At 43.7% G+C, this 22,303-nt stretch overlaps 1 protein-coding gene across 4 annotated transcripts in view; it reads left to right on the top strand.

Moving 5' to 3' along the window:
* JCAD (junctional cadherin 5 associated) overlaps positions 1–14,436 on the top strand; it is a 60,134-nt gene extending 45,698 nt beyond the window's left edge. For 2 of the 4 annotated variants that reach the window (XM_038127340.1, XM_038127341.1), the window contains exons 3-4: positions 4,860–8,518; positions 12,514–14,436. In XM_038127340.1, coding sequence (XP_037983268.1) covers positions 4,860–8,518; positions 12,514–12,548 — 3,694 coding nt within the window. In that variant the 3' untranslated portion in view covers positions 12,549–14,436. Of the gene's footprint in view, positions 1–4,859; positions 9,100–12,513 lie in introns of those variants that run through there. The other 2 variants (XM_038127338.1, XM_038127337.1) reach the window with 2 other exon arrangements.
* Positions 14,437–22,303: the final 7,867 nt, after the last annotated feature.

The raw sequence follows: 22,303 nt of genomic DNA, 5'->3' as shown, positions 1-22,303 counted from the left end.
TCTAACAGTTTAAACATATCTTTCTAAATGCAAGGGGTGGGACCTGCCAGTCTACAGCATAGTTAAATATTAATCCTGGTTTTTAAAAGTGGCTTTTCCACATAACATAGGGAACACAACCCTGGAAATGGCTTTGTCACACTTTCATAAAAATAGAAATATTTTCTTGCTTTTACAGCAAACTCTGATTCCCAGTGAGCCTACTGGGAACTCTCACAAGGCACTAGCAGCTGGACAAACCTTTGTATCATCCCTTCCTTGCCATGCCTAGGAGTGTGGAGTGCCTCCGGTGTGGAGCTTAACACAGCCATGGCCAGCTGGTCTGGGAAGGGAGGAGGGAGCTCTCCAGGCTGGATCCAGGGAAGCCACAGCACTGCAGTGCCTCATGTCAGCTCCTGAGCCCTTCCAGGTCCACTCCCAAGTCACAAGGCTGCCGTGTCGTGGGAGCTGCTCCAAAGCTGGAGAGAAGATACCTGTGGTGGCCCAGCTGGGCGTGCTCAGGCCAGTGACAGGCGGGCTGTGGTGAACTCCAGCAGACGTTTTGATATTGCTGCTTGGTTTCTGGACTGCTCTGGGAAATCAGCTTCTGGTTCCCAGGCTGGGAAAGTGCTGCACACTGCAGAGACCTGGGGACAATTTGGGCCCAAAGAGAAGGTGACCACGCAGCAAGTTACTCTCTGGGCATCGCAGGCTTCCTGCCACCATTTCTTGGTGCTGCTTTCCCTTGGTGCTGCTCTGTTTGCACAGAGCAGGAGAAGGCTGAGCAGGCTGTGTCTGTCCTTCAGAGATGGTGACAGTTCCACAGCAACTCTGAGCATGGCTTAGGCTCCTTGTCCAGGCAATTATCTGCACCATACTCTTGTTTAAAGAACTAACCATCTCCCATACACCATGGAAGTGGGTGATGTTGCCAGTCTTGTGGCTGCCTTTGCAGGCAGGTTTGCAGGGCTTGTGGTGTTTTGTGATGGCAGGGGATGATGCTGTTGTCTCTGCTTATTAAGGTTGTTCTGCTAATCAAACCTTGTTGAGGAGGGTAGATGCTTCATAGCCACTGCTCCTGCTGCTTGTGAGGGGAGAGTGATGCCCTGGTGGAATGGGGAAGGGATGTGTGGCTCCATCCTATCCTTCAGGTAAAGTGTGAGGGAGCAGATGGTGGGAGGGCTCTCCTGACTGTCCTTGCTTAACTGAGCATTTGGAGGCCACACAGTAAAGGTTTGGAAGAGGAGACAAGTCAAAACAAATGGGAAAGCTGATCCTATGGATATAGATGAGAATTCTCTTCCCAGGAGAACTCCCTTCTGATTCTGTTCTAAGTAGAGAAAAGAGGCGCTTTGCTTAGTTGTGTGTGTGGGAGGAACTGTCAGCAGCTAGCAAATTTAGTGATAAATAGATATCATTAATGAGATCACCTGCTGGAACAATTAGAAAAGTATATTGGTGTTTTCCAATGCTGGGTCTCAGAAGAGTGTATGTGAGGATAGGATCTCAAAATAGAACAGAAGCTGCCAGTGTCCAGAACAGCCCTCTGAAAAATTTTCCACCTTGCTGACTTTCTTTACAGTGCTCTTTGTGGGGCACAAAGTCTGTGCCAGTGCCTACAGTTCATGCAGGATGAGTTACTGAGTGCCCAACACCTTCCACTTGCACGCTGGCAGCCAGCAACAGGGACAGACATTCCCTACATAGCCCTGCAGTGGCCTAATTCTGCAGGGTTTGGACTTCGATGCCTGCGCCATGCTGCTTCACTTTTGGCCCCATTATCTGCATCATGTGAGGTCCTGCTGGTCCCGCGTCACCCTAGGGGAAAAAGGCAGCTTCAATCCATGGCTCTGAGCAAGACAGCTCAGTGAAATGTGGTCATACAGCCAGTGCAGCGTAGAATTACGGCCTCATTTCTTCTAAAGGCCTAAAATTCACAGAAAGCTAGAAAAGTTTTGGGGGTTTTAAACCATTTTAACTAAACTAACTTTATATAGAATCAATTCAAAGCATTTTATGAGAGCAAATGTGGTACTTGTTAGAAGCAAGCCTGTTAGAAAAGAGTTCATAATGTTAAAACCCACCTCCTTGATCCCTTGGGACCACTCTGTCCCTGGAACTTAAATCTCCACAGTTGGCCCCATGAGACTGCTCCATCCTTGGCTCCATCCTCCTCCAGCTGTCAGGCACGTGGAAGCTGCTGTGTCCGGGTGTGCATTTCTTTGTGCAGCAGCACCAGCACATCCTGGAGAGACACAGAATTGTGTAGTGGCAGAGTCAGAGATGAGCTGCTGCACAGAGGGGCTGTGAAATCTTCTCTTTGGTGATGTGCACCACCTCACCTTTGGTGAGGCTGCAGTGAAGCATTTTAAACTTGGAGTGGCTCTTGGAAGTTTCCCCTTCCACCAAGACCCAGAAGTGCCACGTGTCCAGGAGGGAGGCACTCTGTGCTGCAGCTGCAGCCACAAGCAGTGTGGTTGTGCTGTGCTGCCCCACTGCCTCCTGCCTGCCTACCATGCCTGCATGCAGGTGTGCAGGAGCTGCTCTCCACCACTGACAGCAGAGGAGACTTCAGGATGGAGCTGCACTGGAGGGTCCTTGGAGCATCCTCTTCCCACCGCACAGTGCAGTGTCATCTTCAGAAGTTTACAGGGTCCCTGGTAGAGGCTGGCTGTGTAACCACTTCTGGTGCTTTAGCCAGGACTTAAAGAGACAGATACTGCCTGTCCTATGAGTAGATCTTAGAAAGGATCAGGGTTAAAATGCTCTAAATGCCTCCTTTTAAGTATCTTTTTTACAGTCTTGTTGCAATGATGACATAGTACAGGTTACATGATGGTTTGTATCATGTTCTGAAGTTCTTTACTGGATCCTAGTTATTAACCTTTAAAAATAAATTTAAACAGCTTTTAATAAATGGAGGGGCTTTCTCTCTTTCTGTTGAAAAGGATTCTGGGTTGCTTTATGGGTTTTTTTTAATGGTGACTTAAGCTTTGCAACATCACAGGAAGTTTAAAAATCAGAATTTTTAGGTGCTTTTCTAAGAGATGCTACCACTTAAGCAGGAATCATCTCAAAGAAGTCTGATGGCCTGTGCTGAGCAAGATGGCAAACTAAATAATTCTAATGGTCTCTTCTGATCTTGGAATCTACAACTGTACTTCCTGCAATTTCTGTAGACCCTTTTACAATGATGGATAAAATCAATCAGAAAGAGCAACCTGTTCATTTTCTCCTCACTCTTGCTGGACCCTGTTTCTCACCTCATTTTGTAAATACAGATACAAATGGTGCCACAGCAGTGTGGGAATGAGATGAAAAGGTAGAAAACAGCATTTGTTCAGCTGTATTTTTCCACATGGAAGTTTTGGTTGTTACTACAGTCAGCTTCTGATATAGGAGGTGTCCTGTTACATTTCATTGATTAATGGAGATGTCTGTTCCTTCTTGGGGTTCAGCAATCAAACTGTATTTCATGCTTCAGAGGCAGAACATTTTGTTCAGAAGTTCAGTCTTAATCCAATTGAATTAATATGAACAAGATGCTCCTTATCCCAGTCTGGTTTTTAAACTTTTAGACTCATAGGATGAAAGTAATATACATAAAAGAAAAATTGCTGTGGATCTGCATGACTTAATTTTCATTCTGAATTTTGACTTGTATTATGTCTTCACAAAGTCCTATTTAAATAGATCATTTAAATAGATCATGTTTTTTACTAAAAAAGAGACAGATGACACTGTTTATATACCTTGGGGTGGAGGGAGGAGGAAGAAATTCTTGGGTTCTATCTACATACTTGTCCTATTTCTGTCAATTTTGATTTTTCTTTCCAGTCTTATGCTGGTGGCAGCCACATAGTGTAAAGGCAGTTATATTGTTGGACACCTTAGGTACAAGAATAGCAGAATGCAATTCAAGTAGAAAATTAATTATTTATATAGAAGGGTACCAATTTTGCTCTGCAGAAATGTATAAAACAGTTTACACACTGTTCAGAACAGACAATGAACCTATTCTGTTAATGTAAATCTGTGTTCTAAATTTCTAATCTGCAATGTCTAATGTCTTTCATATTTCACTGATAGATTCTTTTATTTAAGAATTTTATACTTCTTTTGAAGTATTTTACATTTTAAATATTGATTCCATCTTATTCAGAACTGTGTTGATACATCACCATTGTTGTGACATGTGTCACTTATTCCAAAGCACCCTGAAGAAATTTGTTCCCTCAGAAAGATGAACAAGAATCAATTCAGGAACTGACATGTTTAATTTCAGCACTTTTACCAGGATGCAAATCATGTTTCTTACAGACTATATCTTATGAAATCTTACGATATAGACACCTACCTGTTCTCCCTACCTTTCCTTCTTGCAGTCCTATTAAACTTGAATACCACTTGAATACCACAGTCTCCTTGATATCTATAGATTTTGATTTAGCAGGATACAGAAGTTAATTTAAGACAGTCACTTCTGGTTTTAAAATGGCATCTTAGAATCAGAGGCTGGTCTGGATTGGAAGGGACCTTCAAGATCATCTAGTTCCAAGCCCCCTGCTGTGGGCAGGGAATTTTCTAATGTCCATCAAGGAGGGCTGTGCATGTTTGCACAGCAGGTAACTGTGTGCATTTGTCTCTCTTTCTAACATCTTTGCATAGCTAACAACATGTCAGAAGAGCTTCTTTCCCTTCCTTTACCCATGTTAATTGACTGACTTTTAAATCCTTTCATTCAAATTGCCATCTGGTTGCAAATAGATTACACAAAACCCCATCGGCATAACTCATCATTTGACCTCCTAATGGCCTTACCCATGGTAGAAAGGACAAGCACCTGTGCACACTGCCTCTGACACTGCTTTTTTTTCCAGGGTTTATGACAGGCCTCATTTAGCATGGTCTCCCCAGCCCAAGACTGATAAAGATCTCGCCTACTGGAGAAGACGAGGACAGGACTTCAGTGTGCTAGTGGGCTATTCCCAGAAGGCCAGTGTGGAGATGAAAGGCCTGGCTGCAGCCCCAGGGGCACCCCGGCACCCCAAGGAGAATCAGCTGAAGGTGGGGACAGGTGCAGGGTATGTCAGAAGAAGCGGCTTGCAGGAAAGCTGTGAAGTGCCCAGTGACTGCAAATGGAAAAGTCTGGAAGTAGAGAGCTGGAACCAGCCAAAAAAGGTAGGGAGGCAAATGTCAGAGGGTGACAGGGAGAAGCTGCTTCAAGAGCTGTATTCGCTGACCCTGGGAGACAATGTACTCAGCACCCAGAGCAGGGGAAAATCGCAGTCGTTGCCAAGGGTCCTTTCACCTGAGAGCATGAGGTGCGTGGAAATGCCCTCCCTGACCAACAGTAACCACTCGCTCAGCGTCACTAAAACCCCCTCCTATCCCCCAAACAGACCGAGTGTGGAACCAGCCAAGCACCATGGAACAGGAGGCAATTTCCTTCCCCTGGTAAAGCCCAAGTATGGGAGACCTGTCAAGCCTCCATCCTATGAACTGCAGCGGCAGACTAGGGCACCTGCAGAAACCGTGGGTTTCCAGGACCACTACCAGAAAGAGGAACCTGTCTCCTACTTAGCCAAAGTCAATGAGCCAAGGCAAGATGCTGGCATTCCAGACTCTGGTTTGGAGCCCCCAGTGTACGTACCTCCTCCTTCTTACAAATCCCCACCTCACCAACACGCGACCCCACATTCCCCCAGTGAAGTGCCTAACACCAACACGTGCGCCAGCAGTGATCCACAGGGTCCTGCAGAGCGGGTTGTCCCCTGCCAACGACCAGCAGTGAATACATTTGAAGTGGGGGGTGACCCTTGCAAAGACAACCATTTTCCTCATGGGAAGCAAAGCCATGCAAGGCGCCCTGCTGACCACCTGCGTTCCGTTCAGTATATTCCCTTTGATGATCCTCGGATACGACACATTAAAATTGCACCACTGGAAGGTCTGCAGGGCAACTCTAACCACACTGAAAACGCATGTAGTCCCAGTTCTGGTGCTTTGCAAGAGAGAAATCTTGAACTACAGTACAACAGTGCCTTTGTGGATGCATCAAACTTGTCCAGTTCTGGAAAGGGAGAAAGAACTTCCGACAGCTCCACCCATAGCAACAGATGGTTGGCACCATCCATCCGAGATCAGGAAAACTGTGCCTTGCCGGACCAAAGAGACAATTGTAGAGCAACTAATCACAGCCCCCATAACGAAGCCAGCACAGAGTACACGAAAGGCAAACTTTCTGTAAGAAATTCACATATGGACAACACCTGTGAGACTGTTACAAAAGTGAAAAAGTTTGAACCTGGAACTGGGATGCAGAGCAAAAAAAGTTCAAAGAAAAAAATGAATGAAACTATATTTTGTTTGGTCTCCATCCCAGTTAAATCAGAATCCAATCTGCCAGATACAGATAGGAACAACAACATAACTCAGAGCCCTGATAAGAATAGGTTTGATAACAATGGGGCTTTGCAAGAACAAAGTCTCTTAAGTATGTCTTCAACAGACTTGGAGTTACAAGCGCTTACAGGAAGCATGACCAATAAAAATGAGTTAGAAAAACAAGAGCTGTGGAGACCAGAAGAGTTCAAACAAATGAATGACCTCAGATTTATTCAGCCTACAAAACACAGAGAGCTCAAATATTCTGGCTCCTGGCCAGGTGATCAGTACAAAGACCAGCAGACACAGACAAGTTTCTCTGAAGAACCCGAGAGCCCAGAATTTTTCCATGGTACAAAGCCTGGGAAGCCTGATAGTAGCAAACTCCTATCTCCAAAACTCCCGGGATGTACAACATCCACAGTGGGGGCAAAACAGACAGGGTCACCTTCTGACGAGAGAGGTTGCAGACAGAGCAGTTACAGTATGAAGGGCCAGACTCACCTCAGCCAGTCTAGCAACAGTGCATTTTCTAGGACTGCCACCTCAGTCCTTCAGTCTCCCTCCCCGAAAGCCCATCAGAGCCAGCCTGTGCCTGTCCAAGAGAGGGAAAATGGCCTTCTTTCCAAGGGAGATGTAATTAAGGGAGAACCAGGTGCTCCCTGCAACAGTACAGAACCGTTTGGGCAGTTCCTGTTGAAACCTGTAAGTCGCCGTCCCTGGGATGCAATAAGTGAGCTAGAAAGTTTTAACAAGGAGCTGCAAGGGCAGGAGGAGAGCACAAGCAGTGAAGAAGATTTGGAAAGTGCTGGAGCTCCTCTGCAGGCAGGTGCCTTTATGCAGAGGAGGGAGTCCAGAAATGAGAAATCAAGCCAGGAGCCAAAACATGGTGGGAAATTAGAAATGGTTGTGCCAGAGGTGCCTGTAATTAGGTCAGGAAGGGTAAAAAGTAAGTCTGAAAGTTGGAGCATGGGGACAGAGCATGGTGGCGAGCTAAGATGTGGTGGCTCTCAAGGCTCCTCAAAGCCAGGAGGGAGCAGTGAAGGAGTCAGGCCAGCAGATGGAAGACTGATAACAGAAATGGGAATGGGGGAAGCCAAGAGCAGAACAAGCAAACAGCCAGTTTATGTGGGCCCTGTCAAAAGAGTTTTGTCCAGTAGCCCAAGTAGTTCATGTCACAGTAATCCTTTCAATAACCCTGTCTTGCAGGAGATGAGTGAAGACCAAAATTACCTAGACTTTGTTAAACTGAGCAAAGGTGCAACTCCCACAAATGATAGGGTATTAGAGAGAGGGTCAGTAGTGCGCTTGTCACTAACAAAGAGGAACCATAGGTGCTCTGAGCCAGATTTGAGGTCAGTGGGACTTGATGTGGCCCCAGAACCTGGTGCTAACAACTCTGATCACTCTTCAGATGCAAATGCAGTGGAAATCCCTGTGAATGAGTCATTGCAGGCAAGAGCTGCAAGAATTTTAGGTATAGATATAGCAGTGGAGTCTCTCCTTCCAGATGACCATGTTGGGCCCCACACGGGCACTGGCCCTTCAAACGGTGCTCAGGACTTTGAGTCATCAGCTCATATAGGGAGCACAGTAAGTAACAAAGAAGGAAAAAAAGAAGATTCTTATGAAGGCAGACGAAAGTGTGGCTGGACAGAGAGTGCTCTCTTTGTCAAAGCAGGGGGGCGATCTTTATGCCCTGTTGAAAGCCAGGCCACTCACCAGGAAGCCAGTGCTAAACCAGTGGTAACTGAGCAAGTTCTTGAACAACCTGTGAGTCCCAGCCAAGGCGAGGACCAAAACTTGGTTTGTAAGTCATCTGCTTATCAGCATTCAGAAAAGAGAGTGAGAAGCACCTCAAAAGTGATAGAGACGCTCCAAGGCAAGCTCACGTCTCCACCCAGCCGGACTGCCATGGATCGCTTGGTGCGAATGAAAGAAGTTGACTCTGTGTCGCGCATGAGACGTCTGAGCATTAAGAGCGCAGACTCGGGAGAGGAGGTGGATGAGGAGAAGCTGTCGAAGGTACCAGAGGAGAGAGGAAGCAAACTGGCAAGCTCAGGGGCTGTTTCCAAGCGTGTTATCTCTCTCAGTGAAAATGGATGTTTAGGTGGAATGGACAAGAAGAAGATCGACAGAGATTTTTCATTAGGTAAGACCCTGTTATGGGAGATCCAGATGGGTACTCGTTTCTTATGTAATGGGCATGATCAGTTTGCTTATGCCCACGTAATGCTGCTCAAATAGTAACAAGCTGTAGGTGGTACTATCCTCATCTGGGAGCCACCCACTTTGCTCTCCTTGTGGAAAAGATGAGTGTTCTCTGGTCCCATTTTAGGAATTGTTACTGTAAAACTCACTTGTTATAAAGAAATTCATTCAGAGGCTGGAGTGTTCCCTAAGGTCTTATCTCTGTCTAATTGTTTCAGGGAATGGCCAGGCTAAAACAGTGGAGTTCAAAGACTCTAATGCCAGTGTTTGGGAACATGTGGTGATTTAATCATAGCTGTTCCTTGAATGCCAATTTTTTTTTCCTTCTCTAATACTTGAGTAGACACATACTATATCATAGTTCAGAAGAAACTAAAAATAAAAATCTGATGTTCTTCTATGAAGCCTCTGGGAAATGGCTGCATATAGGGGCCTGGAAATTCTCTCTCTCTCATGATTATTTTCCAGATCAGATATTGAGAATAACTATTAACCCCAGGACAAATGGAAAGTTGACTTTTTCAGTGAACACTTTTTTTTTTTTTTTTTTTTTACTATTTTTTGGTGTTTCTGATCTCTCTCTGAAACATATAAACTTGTGTAGTCCACATGCATCCCCAAAGTAACAAAGTAACATGAGCAGTTCTCTCTCTGAAACAGCATTTAGCATTTTAGCATTTTTTTAACAACTGAAAATCAGTTGTTGCTATAGACCTGTGCAAAGGGATAAATCTCCCAGGCCACCTGCCTAGTCCATTAAATAAATTGGAGTGAGCAAACATACAGTGTGAAAGCTGTTAAATTAGTATTAACCTCCTCCTTCCTTTTTCCATCCTTTCTGTTACAGCTGACACTTTGCCTTGAAATCTGCACAGGTTATTCATTTAACCTTATGGATAAAAATCTATTCACAGTTTCCCAGTACAGAGGGACTGAAATTAAATGAGGTATACTTAAACTGGATTTATGCAATTCCAACTGAAAACAAATGCTTGTATGAGTTCTAAGTATTGACTCCTGCAGTCTTGAAGCCTTTTTCTCCATGTCTTTTTCTGTATCCCACATCTTTGTCTATTTCTACTCTGAACTGTATTTCTCCAGACCAGATTTTTCAAACAGACTGATTCAGCTTTCTTGTACCTATCAGGTCTAGTCTGCCCCACATGCATTTCATATGCTTTCCTCCCTTGGGGTTTCTGCTGGAGTGAGGAAAATAACTGTTGTGGTGACATGACTTCAGGGATGTATCAAAACAGATTGCGTGTGCGTTTTATTGGAGAGTTATTCTGCAGTAAATTAGGTCTAAATTTATCCCTCTTGCTGACAATGCCAGGCTTATGTTCTGCAGTGTGTTCCCTCTGCAGCAGCTCCCTCACAGCCATAACAGCTCTCCCCGTATTTAGATGGCATGAATGTCCCTTCCTTCTGTGCAGGTCCAGGGTGACACACATGGGGTGGGCAGGTGGCTTCTGGCCTCTTCCCATCCAAAGAGACTTTGATTTGTTGCTGGCCCCAAAAGCCTCACCTTACAGAGGAACTGTAGATTCATGTTTGTAAAAAGGCCTGATACTGTGTCTTCCTCTTTTAAATCTCACTCAAATTTTCACAAGAGCTCATTGGTGCCATTGAAAGCCCAAATGAGAATTAATCCAGGAAAACCATTATATTTGTTGCTTCCAACGAGCAAATATTCCATTCTAAAAGACCACTCTATTTGGAGCAAGGTAGGGTGATGTTAGTCTTATAATTACAGACTGGGCCTGTCACAGAGGCTGCAGCCCTTAGCAGAAACAGGCTTTCACATGTATAATGTAGCTTGGCAGACGAACAGTCATCATCTGTAAGAGCCCTGCCAAAACTGAGTGCAAGAAGCTCATCTTACTATGCAAATACTGCCATTAGAAGAACATCTCTAAGCGTTCCCAAATGCATTGGATGTCTTTTCTCCTTTGCTGTTTGAAGACATGACTCTGCTAATCTGGCTTTGTTTCTGTAGAGAGCATTTCAAATGAGTTTAACCAAAGGTTGAATAAGCATTTCTGTATCAGTGCTAGAACTTCAGTGTCTGTCCCCCTCAAAAGGATGACCTGGCCTGTCACTCTGGCACTTTTGTATCCTTGGTTTAGGTGCTGAGGGCATGGGGAAGCTTTCAGGGAATATACTGAGCGATGCAGAAGCTCCATGTCTTGTGGCCTGGTTTTCTCCCTTCCTCCCCACCCCTGTCCTGCCACTCCCTGAAACAGTGAGCACCTGAAATTTTGTGGGGAATTCTGTTAATGTGAATGTGTGTGGCCTTAGGAAAATCAGGTTTCTGAAATGCAAATCCATTTTTATTCTTAGGTCAACCTGTCACAGAACACTTCAAAATTTTATGTTGTAACAGTTTAGAAGGCAAAATATTTACAATCAAAAAGTGTTACTGCATTAGAGGCATCTTCATACACCATCAGTGCATTAAGCTTAAAAAGATACAGCATTATCCTAGAGCACACTAGCCCTCAAAAACTTTATTCCTGTTGATTTTCTGCATTCATGTGGTGTCTGTTTGGAAATACCAGAAAAGGCTTAGCAGAAATCATAGGTGTTGCTGGCACAGACTCCTTTCTTGGCTGGACTAGCAGCTCAAGGAGGGTGGGCAAGAGAAGTGATAAAAGATTCTGCAACACAAATCCACCCACTGGGGCCAAATACAGAAGTTCTTTTTTAGCTGGTTCCCCCTTGACGTGAGTGTGGATGTAGCAGATGGACACTTGCACATAGGAGCAAAAATTTCCCTGGAGGATTTTTATGCTTTTTATGTTTGAATGAAGACATTCACTCACATCAACACGAAAGTCCTGAGGATGAATGTTTTACTCCAAAGTGTGATATTTGTGTGTGGAATTACTTTCATGCTCAGCTGTTTAAATGTGCGCACAGTGGGAGTACAGCCTACGGGAGGGACGTTTAAGGTTAGCGCAGATACTCAGGTTGTGTAAGAGCAGAAGCAGCACGCGGCAGCGCGGCTGCAGTGCCGGTTTGTCTGGGCCCCTCTGCGCCTGCAGAGTCCTCCCTAGGTAGCCCTGGCTCCTACATGCCATGACCATGCACATCAAGGGCAAGTCAGGTGTCTGCATGATGGCACTGGGCAGGCAGACCTCACAGGACAAAGCCTTTTCATTGCAATCCTGTCCCAGAGTGACAAGGGTGAAGGAAAAGGCTCATGTCTGCTCTCTTTGTGACCAGCAGTGGGATAAATCCAGTTAAGAAATCTGATAGAAGAGTGACCTCAGGGATTTGGGAAAGGAAAACCAACCTGTGGTGTGTCCTGTGAACTGGCAGGAGGGAGGCTGGAAGTGAAGAAGAGTGTTAGCAAGCCATTCCAGTGCTTTAGTGAATAAGGCTGAAACGTGAGCTGCAGTTTTGCAGACTGAAGCAAGACAGACTAACCACAGTGATGCAATGCAGCTGTGCTTTCCTGTTTTCTATTGAATTAATCTGAAATGAAGGATTTGCAATCAAATGAAAAGACCCTGATGACTGCATGGCATAATCACTCCTTCAGCCAGCCTTACACACCCTGCTAGGATGCTTAAAGCATTTACTGGTCCTTAGTGTTCAGTACAAGGGGGAGCAAATCTTATGTCTTTTTCTTCCTGTCAAAGTACCTGAAAACTGGAAGTAATCACTTAGGATTCAGTGTACTTGTTCCTGCCTACCCAAGGCCTTCCCAAATTCTATCTTCATGCATTTGGTCAGAGTTGTTCCTGAATTATATTGGTAAAAACACAGAATTTGGGTCAGGAATGCGATATGTATCTTTAATGCGGCAAGCTTTATCAGCTTCTCTTTTTTTTAAATAAAAAACTAGTGAAAGGATGTGTCATTTCCACAGCTAGAAATATTGAATAGATTTCATAATACATTATTAATAGTGTTTTCTTGGTTTTTTTTCAGATACATATGACCCCACCAAAGTTGAAAAGGTGTGAAATTAATGAAGAGGAGAATAGAGAAATTTCTGCTCTACTAAGAATGTTTCACTGATTTTTTTTTCTGGGTGCTTTTTGTTTGGTTTTTTTTTCTTTAACATTTGGAAATTGTCTCCATTTGTGATGTTCATAGTGTACTGATAATGCCTTTACCACTGCCACTAGGAATTAGCTATTCATGTCTGAAACTGTTGCGGAGACCACAGAAAAATGACTTCTGCATTGGAACCATCTGGCTCTGTAGTGTTTAGGACAATACCTACCATTGGCAAAGAGTTTTCATCTGAACTTTTTTTCAGTCTTTAGCAAGGATAATGAAATGCATCAAGTGAGGTGTTACATTGGTGTAAATGTAAACATGGGGAATTTGTGAAATTATTTTTAAAAGAATGTGAATCTATAAGCTAAACTTCTAAATATCTACATTCTAAACTTTGTTTATCTTAAGGGATTTTTGGCCATAAGTAGAAAGTGCTGCTGCACTGTGTGGGGGAAGGAATGTGAAAGAATTGTAGCAAAGACTGATTGTGAAATTCTCTCTAACTTCCAGAGTTTGAATTTACTTGGATTAAATACTTACTTGCCACCTATAAAGAAGAAAAACAAAACCCAAAAGCTTCTAAAAGATGGAAGACTTTTGTAGTACAGTGTACAGAACGTGTAATTATAGTAGCTGGCAACTATGTTTCAAACCAATGCAAAGTATACCACTGGCTGTTTTGCACTCAGTATTACCTGTTTTTGTTTTGCTGTTTAGAAATTCTTTATATGAAAGAATAGTAGCTGGTTTAAAATAGCCCATTTTAACAAAGTAACTATATTTCTTGTTACAGAATACTATCTATTTTTCTACGATGTAAACAATTGCTAACAAGTGGCAAGTATAAAGAAGTATTATTATTATTATTATTATTATTATTATTATTATTATTATTATTATTATTATATTTTAAGAAGACTTATTCCTCTGAGTGAAGGTGCCCCAAGCAGATTTCACTTGTATATCTTAATGCACACACCATATTGCCACTTACTCGGTAGTGCTACCTTATTTTGCTCTGAAAAAAATCCATCCATCTATCTATCTATCTATCTATCTATCTATCTATCTATCTATCTATCTATCTATCCATCTATCTATTTACCACAGAATTGATTTCTAATTTTTCCCACTCAACCCTTGGATCGTTCTTCTTGGAGCCACCTTCTGAAACACACTGAGAACTCTCCAGGCTGGTGCTGCTGCCATTCCATTCCAGGGACGCTGATTACCAAAAAGTGGGTTTGGATCTTTGTCCCAGTGTTGCCAAGTGGCTCCGATAAAATACCTGCTTGCTTTCTTATACTTTGTTCCCTTTTACAGATTACGAGTTTTGATTGGGCCAGTGCACAAAAGTAAGCAAAACTGGGTTCTTCTTCCCTGAAGTCACCAGGTGTTGCTGGGGAGAAGTTCAGGTGTCCTTTTAATGGCATTTAAATACATGGCTTTAAATATATTTTATCTGCACACACAAATGCATGAATTACAGAATTTATAATAAAGCCTATGCATTTTGCCCTTTGATCCTGAATTAGCCTGCTAAGTATCTGTGTCTTAAAAGCCTTTATGTCCATTCCTGTAAGTTTTTTGTAAGTACCTGTGTACTAACATTTTTCTGATGACTTGTTCTTGTATTTCACCAGTCTATTCTATTGGCCTTTTCTGGGTTTTAGCATAATTTTATTTTTTAAAATCTTGTAATTTCTTGAAATATTTTTTCCTAAGTCTGTAATTTGGAAAGAACGATCGGGAAAAACACTCATCCTGTGTTTTGGCAGCAAGAGTTTCTTGTCTGTAACACATGATTCTGTTACATATGGACTATTTAAAGCTTGCTTGAAAAGAAAATGTGGTGTATAATTTATTTTATTAACTCTTGCACATGCTGTGTAGCAATACTTGTTGACAAACTGTTCCTACCATTCTTACTATATTCACCTCTCTTCATCACCATCTAGGACATCCGGGGACTTGTAAATAGCTACAACACATGTTTTTCTCCCCGGTGCCTCCCCACCTGAATCCTGCCCATAAAAAACAGTTCTGAAAGAACTTCATCAACTCTCATCCTCCCACTCACCAGTGAAGCTGAGATACACAGCAATTAATATAAAGTTTTAGTTTAACCTTGATTGCAGAAGAACTGTAACTTGTCCCATATAAGCATTCCTATTGCCTTCTCTTTATGTCTAGACGGAACAGAAGTTTTCTGTGCATTTTATTTTCTTCTGATAGGAATAGGTTTATTCATTCTGCAATGTGCCTGTTTCATCAGTCATGTCAAGTAATTACTTTTCCAAAGCACATAAACATCAAAGATGTTAAAAAAAAAAAAAGAAGAAGAAGAAAAAAAGGCAACAATATTGTAGAAAAAGTTTTATTTACCAAAAAATGAAAACCTAAAAAGTGTGGGTAAGCTTTGTTTTGCAGTAGTATGTGACTGACCAGTGGACAAAGGAGCAGAGTTAGTACTCTTTTAGAAATGGTGTATTCCTCTAACAACATTGGTAGCTTCATTTGGTACTATGATACAGACAACTTAGAAATCCATAGGGTACAGTTTTCTCAACAATTTTGCCTCAGTGTTTCTACAGTGTCAATGCCAGGGGTCAGGTTTTGGAATGGACTGTATTGTACCATAGCTAAACCACCTTTCCAGAAGCCTTTTGTCAGTTTGCAGTCACCAGAGAGCTCCTTTTACACCAGACATGGTTAAAAAGCATTAATTGGGGATTGCCGGTGCCTGTCTCAATAGGTACACAAAACTCTCTTGGCAACAGCTGTCACTGGCAATGGCAGCAGCAGGAGCTCAGGGCTGAGCGGGTGCAGGGCTGGAGGATGCAGCAGGCTGCTTCCACAATGCAAGCACAGCGAAAAGTGAGGAACTCTGCCTTTATTCTAGGGGAAGAGCAGAGCTAGACCTCAAAAATGTTTTTACAACGTGCTGTGTATCCAGCTCATGCTGCTGCTATGCTGTTATAGCTGAGGAAGCTGAGGTGAGGGGAAGATACTGGTTTCATGAGCATTCTCAGAAATTCATGCAAAAATGAATTTAAATGTATGACTGATCCGCACATTTAAAACAATGTTTAATGGGGACACTCGGGACCTGGCTGGCTAAAGAGGGCCTGTCATCTCCTTCCCTTTACTCTGTTGAAATCCAGAAGGGACAGTCACATCCTGAGGGCTGGTACCAGTAACAGAGGCTGGTGGCAGGGAGATAAAAACGAACACGACGTTCCAGGCTCCTGTCTCCTGTACGAGGAAGAGAAGCCACCCGTGAACTCCGGGGCTGCCGAACGGCCCGAGCCCTCGGACGGGGCAGGACGGCCTCTCCCGGTGCGGCAGAGGCAGGGGGAGCGGGACTGGCATCGGGGAGCGGGACTGGGATCGGGACTGGGACGGGGAGCGGGGAGCGGGCGGGCTGTGCCCGGGGCCGGCGCGGCTGGGGAGGGCAGCGCGCTCCCTCCTGCGGTTCCCGAGAGCCAGCAGGAAGCTGCTTTCCCTGAAGAACCGCTGTTGGCGGGCCCCACGCCATCCTCCTCGGTAGAGTCGCCTGGAGCTAGACAAAGTGCGGTCTGAGCAGAGCTCTTCAGTGTTTGAAATGCCACCACCACCGCAGCTAAAGGAGGGGATGGGAAGGCAAAGGAGAGAAATGCCTCTGAATGACTTGAGACCTCCGGTGACAGAAATGCCCAGTGATACAGTGCACCTGACCAAGCATCACTCATCAGATATTAACTCAAGAAACCTTCTCCAGGCATAAGAAGGGCTGTTGTATTTCATACCACAGGTTTGTCTTTATTGAAAACACCAGCATCATGTATCAAAACCATCAAGTTTCCTTGACTCAGCTCCTGATGTGGGGAGCAAGTCTTTGTACTGAAACATCCAATGCCTCCGGGAAGACAGGAAGGACAGCAATGCTTAAATTGGTAAAGTAACGGAAGTAACCTCTAACTCTTAGAAAATAATCATTCCTATCGAAGCTTATTTAAGGATAAATACTGGAATTTTGCAAAATATTTCTGTTTAGTATCAGAAATCAATATAAAGATCCAGAGTCAACATTGTATTGCCTCTGCCACAGGGACAGCCAGCTGAAGATTAGTTTTATAGTGCTCGACCTTTTGTTTGGGTTAAAAGATTGATATGTTCTTTACTGTCTCTTTTCAAAGGAGAAAAAAAAACAACAACAGTGGAGTGATTGGGAGAAATGCAGAAATCCAATGTTCTTGCATTTTAAATGATGAAAGTTCTTGCAATTGCTAAGTGAGTCCTTTTGTCCAATTTCAAAATCTGATAGGCAAGTATATGTGAGAAATGAATCTTTACTTGGCAGGAGCCTTCAGCTCAAAGAAGACAGACAAAACAGTGCTAAAAGGAATGGAGAGAACTGACAGCTTGTTAGACTTTTGAATGTTTTGTGTGAAGCTGTCCTTTTGGAAGACATTGGTATTTTTTTGGTTGAGGATCAAACAATCCCCTAATTTCCTTCCACTGGCAATAAGCCACAGTGCAGGAGCCCTAATTTACTGGAGTGGGTTTTAATTACAAGTGGAGTCTACAAAATTTAGACTTCTATTCTTCTACATAATCCAAATAAAGGTTCAAGCTGAAGATTTTATGAGATGATTAATATATCACTGAATTAATTAGAAAAATTGGAAAATTGTGATTTCTTATTCAAATTTGCATGAAAATGCTCACTGTCCCTCCCCTGTGGACTAAATGAAACCTGTTTACCATCAATTCTATTTTCAAAGAAAAAAAAAAATCAAACAAAGAGAAAGGGAAATCCTAATACCAATAGCAAAGCCCAAACCACAGTGCTGCCTCCCACCCATGCTGAAAAATATGTTTGCAATATGGCATGCAGAGCTGCTCAGCAGGGAGAGGGTGAAGGGAACTTAAATCAGAATTGACCGACACATGGCTGAGATTAGAAATAGAAATGAAATTTCCCAGCCAAGAGAAACCACAATAACATACAAATTATAAAATGAAGGAGGAACTTTCTACCCTTTACAGCCATAATTTCAGCTTTCTTTAGAGCTCTGGATCAGCAGAGAACATAATCAGAACCATTCTGAAAGCCATTCCTGACCTGGAAGGAAAACAAGGAGACATGTGTGCTAGACAGTGAATCAGTATCCATGTGTCTTTGTCCTTATACAATACAGATAATTCTCCACTCTGTCTTTAAGATACTGTGGCCTTTCTCCAAAACTGATACTATGTCATTGCCTTGGTTTTCTTCTCTCACTAGTCCACAAGAAGATTTAGTGGGATAAAAATTGAGGAAATAGATGTAAGCAATTATGACACTATTTATATGATATCAGAAGATGAATGTGTTTTAAGAATTTTCTTAGTAATTTTTTTTCCTGCACAATGCAAATACTGTTTCTGGGCTTAAAAGTAAACAAGAGGAGTGCTTTTATTCAAGACAAAACATTTTCCAAATAAAGATTTTGCATGAGTACACTACTCAGTGATGTTGTTGATGTTGTTATCATGAGCATGTGCTCTGATGTTTGTACTGCCTTCAAGAAAGATAAATGTATTGGTGAAGTGTTAAAAGGCTGCAATATTCTCCAGGGGTCTGCTACTTCCAAACCTGGTGTCTGCAGAATGAGGTACAGATTTTTATTTATTTTTTTTTTTAAGAATTTCTTTCTACATCCACACTGTCTCAGACCAGCACAGACATTCATTTCCAGGTCGGGTTCTGTTTGTTTGCTACCTGTAGGGTATGTTCTGCCTCTGTGCAAGGGCGGATTCCTCCTTTACTGCCTGGCAACCAGCCATGTGCACCAGCCAAACCTACACCAGCAGAGCATTTTCCACTCCATGTCAGTGTTTTCGCCTCCCTTTGCAAAAGTTGATATGGCACTGGGATAGTTTACTTTGGCTGTGTTGCAGTAAAGAATGGCATGTTCTGTATCTGTGCTGATAGGACTTCAAGAGAGCTAAGTTATCAAGTTAATACAATTTTTTTTTCCCCCAGGCAAACCTGTAGGTTGCTCATGGCTAGAACGTGCAGCTCTGTCTTTTGTCACTGGCTCATTAGCAGGTTAGACCTCACTGTCACACTCACATGTATTGCTGTGTAGAAGCAGTGGATTCATCCCAGTACCTCTCATGTGTCACCAACCAACCTGTGGAAAAAAAGACCCAACCCATCTGGGGAGGCTGGAGATAGAAATCATTGTGGCAGTTTTGCTGTCCTCTTCATCATCCAGCCAACCTGATCTCACTATACCCCCTCCTTCCCCACCTGCTTGAACTATAAGAATCTCTAGTCCAGCATAATCCCACCTTCCACCCAATTCAAGTCTAGAAACCAATTTTCCTACTTTTTTTTCTGCTGCTAGGAGAATGCTTGCAGTTCTTTTCCACTGCTGATATATGGGAGTTTTTGTTTTTACTCTTTACCTTAGTTTTGATCCCTGAATCAATCCAAGCATGTTGTTCATTACTTTTTGCAGATGTACCTAACAGAATGGGCCCATTTGCTATCAGCTCCAAAAGGCAGAAGCCCAGGGTCCAAACTTTCCTGTTCCATTGAGACCCAACATTTTGAAGAAAGAGGCTGGCCATATATTGGGGAACCCACACACAGCCCCATAGGAAAGGTGAAAGCATAAGAGCAGAGCCATTTCTGCACTTGCTACCACCCCCCCTCTCAGCTGTATAAAGGCTGATGCCAGTCCCTCCAGAAGGGAGCCATTTCTCACTTTTTCTCTTGGATGTCACCTGGCCAGCACTCTCATGGCATGCTTCAGGGGGCACATGTTCTGCTTGCTGCTACCAGACAGGGACTGGGGCTGGCCAACACATTCTGCGCTCTCGCCAAGCAAATCTGCCGGTGCTCAGCCCCACCCTGGCCTGCAAAGCACATCAGTGGGAAAGTGTAGTGATGGCTAAGGATGGGCAGAGGTTGTTCAGCTCTCACTCAGAAGTTTCCTTGCTAAGTCAATCAAAAACCCTCCCAGATGCAAGGCTTCCCTTCACCCCCTCTCCAGCTCTAATTGGGAGAGCCACAAGCTCACTCGCCCTTTGCCACTCTAGCCCACACATGCCTGACCCTTGATAATCATGTAAGACCCTCAGCTCTTATCTTACTCTCCACACACCTCATCTTCTTTATCTCTCCCACTGACCTCTCACAGCCCCTTTGTTTGACCTTTCTGGGCAACAATGGTATGTTACCACATTCAGTTAAAGCTATTTTGTCTCTCAAAATCGTCCCTTTCTTGGGGGAAAGAAAAACACCCCCCTGGGGATTCCCTTTGCACCATTTATGCAGTGAGGTGCTAGCACCAGCCTGCAGAAGTGTGATACCTCAGGAGATGATGCAGAAAGGAAGGAAGCCAACACCTTCCTTTTATCCCTTAAAAGAAGATCACTTATTGTAACAATAATTAAGATCAAGGCAAATTCCTGGGGAAAAAAAAAAAAAAAAAATGGAAAAAGCTCTAAAACCTCTTTGAGGTGCTATACCATGCTCTGAAGCAGTGTATTTACAGGCCAGCTGTAGCTCACTTTGCCATGTCCATGGCTCACAGCCAGTCCTTGGGAAGGGGTGGGCAGATGTTGCCCTAACCAGGGAGCTTCAGCTTCTCATCTTAACGCTCCCCTACATGATTTAGTCTGCAGCATATTTAGACTTTCCTTCCACGTACTGCCGCAGGTACAGCCTTCCGCCTTTCAGCATAGTCACACCACCAGTACCCTGACACCCACAGAGCCATGAGCGTGGTGACCTGGCCAGCTCACGTCATTTGAAGTGGCAGGGGGTTATGACATTTTTTGGGCAGGAAAGCTTGTCATTTGTCCCATTTTCTCGTTATTATTGTAGCGTAATGTTTAGAGTATAAAGGAAGTCCTCTGCTCTCCCAGTGGTGGGTCACACTATAAATACCCCAGATGGCACAGGACAAGGAGGGCTGTAAAACTCAGGATGTGGGTCACAGGATGGCTGTCTGCTTGCTGTCTGAGGGAATACGATAATAAACTCTTCCAAAGAGCTCTGATAACAGCACATGAAAGGGGTACAAACACTGTGGAGGGGATCTTCGGCTGCTGTAAAATGTCACTGCTCCCTTCAGTTCACGATATGCTGCTTTTCTTATTTCCTTCCCTTCTAATCCTCCTCCTGAGTGCCTGGGGTTGAAAAGTATCCACAAACCATTTTTTTTGCCTTCTGCATTACTTTCCAGCTCCTTTTCCCTCTCAGTGCACACACATCTCCGTGTTCCTGCAACATCCTCCTTAACCTATGCAGCTCTCATACAATTCTGACACTTCAGCCAACGGTTCCCTGAAGGATATCAGCACTGTGCCAAAAATACAGAGCCCTTCTCCCTGCCCCCAAGGGTCACAGGCACAACAGGGAGGTGATTCAGGACAGGCAAACAGAGGCCACCAGGCTCCTGGGACGGTTTTTAAACATAAACATTCCTTATGTAAAAATCATCCTTTATTTTCCTGGAGAAGTTAAAAACAAAATTCAGGAATTTTGTCAACTCATGCAATAAGAGGATGTTCATTGAGAGCATTGTGCCTTTTACTGCAGTTTTATTATCAAAATATTATTTGGTATGTCATTGGTGTTTTAATAATCCTGGGATAATGTTTTTGCTAAGATTTAGAAAGAGTATTTGGGAGGAGTGGGAATAACAAAACAATGGTGGATTGATTTCAAACCTTCAGAAATGGCCTTTGCAAACCCCCTTTTCCCCCCCACCCCAGAAGCAGTTATTAATGGTTTTGATCTGAGTACCTGAATACTCCCCCCAACCCTCAGACTTTCAAATCACCAAATCCTGGTGTGGACACAGCTCTATGGAGTGTCCATTCCGGCTGAAGTTCAGTGGTTGGTAAATGCTGGGGACTGCATTTGTATTGGTACAGTTTTGTTAATGGCTTAGAAATTACACTGGTTTAGCTATGCAAGAGAAGCAGTATAGTTTTGTAATCTAAGTCCACATTTCACCCAGACAGGGTTGAAAGGTGCAACTCATGGCTCCTGAGGCAAAGCAGATTTATTTCTTTTTTATTCTCCTTCCCCCTGAGATAGGAACTGCCCCGCTGCTGAATCAGCAGGATGTGCCCCGTGACACTGACTTTAGCTGTCTGGAAAGCTGTTAATGGGTCTGAAATTCATCCCCTACCCCAGCCTCTCACTCAGCGTGCACGGGAGAGGCAGGGAGCCGAGCAAACAGCATGGGAGAGGGAAGCGGAGACCCCTGATACACACAGCTGCTCTCTGTGATAAGCTGCATCCTGTGCCATGCTCCACCTCGCTGCAGCAGGGAAGGCGTTTGAACTCCAAGACCCTTCCTCAGTTCAATCCCTATCTGACAAACACACAGCAGGCAGCTGGAGAAAAAAAAGCAAAGTTCAACCCATCCCGAATGACTCAGTTTCTGAGATTTCTGACCAATTTCCTAAAACTCTGCCCTGAGGATTTTTTTAGGCAGTGTCAGTAAATTTGAACGATATAAATAACTGAAGAAGTTCATAATAGCTGTAGGGTGGTGATGCAAAGAGATAGAGATGAGATGGGGGTAAAAACACCTCGATTATGTGCAGGCAGGGCAGTAAAGAAACAGGCTGCTTTCAGGATAGAGCCTTGTTTGGAATGGCTGCAGTGAGCTCGGGTCTCCCATCAGCCGCAAACCCACCCGAGCGTGGCTGCTGGCTTGCG

This window comes from Motacilla alba, chromosome 2, assembly GCF_015832195.1.
Source record: "Motacilla alba alba isolate MOTALB_02 chromosome 2, Motacilla_alba_V1.0_pri, whole genome shotgun sequence".
Taxonomy (NCBI): Eukaryota; Metazoa; Chordata; class Aves; order Passeriformes; family Motacillidae; genus Motacilla; species Motacilla alba.
The sequence above is the reverse complement of the archived record's forward strand: the minus strand, read 5'-3'. Positions and strand labels throughout refer to the sequence as shown.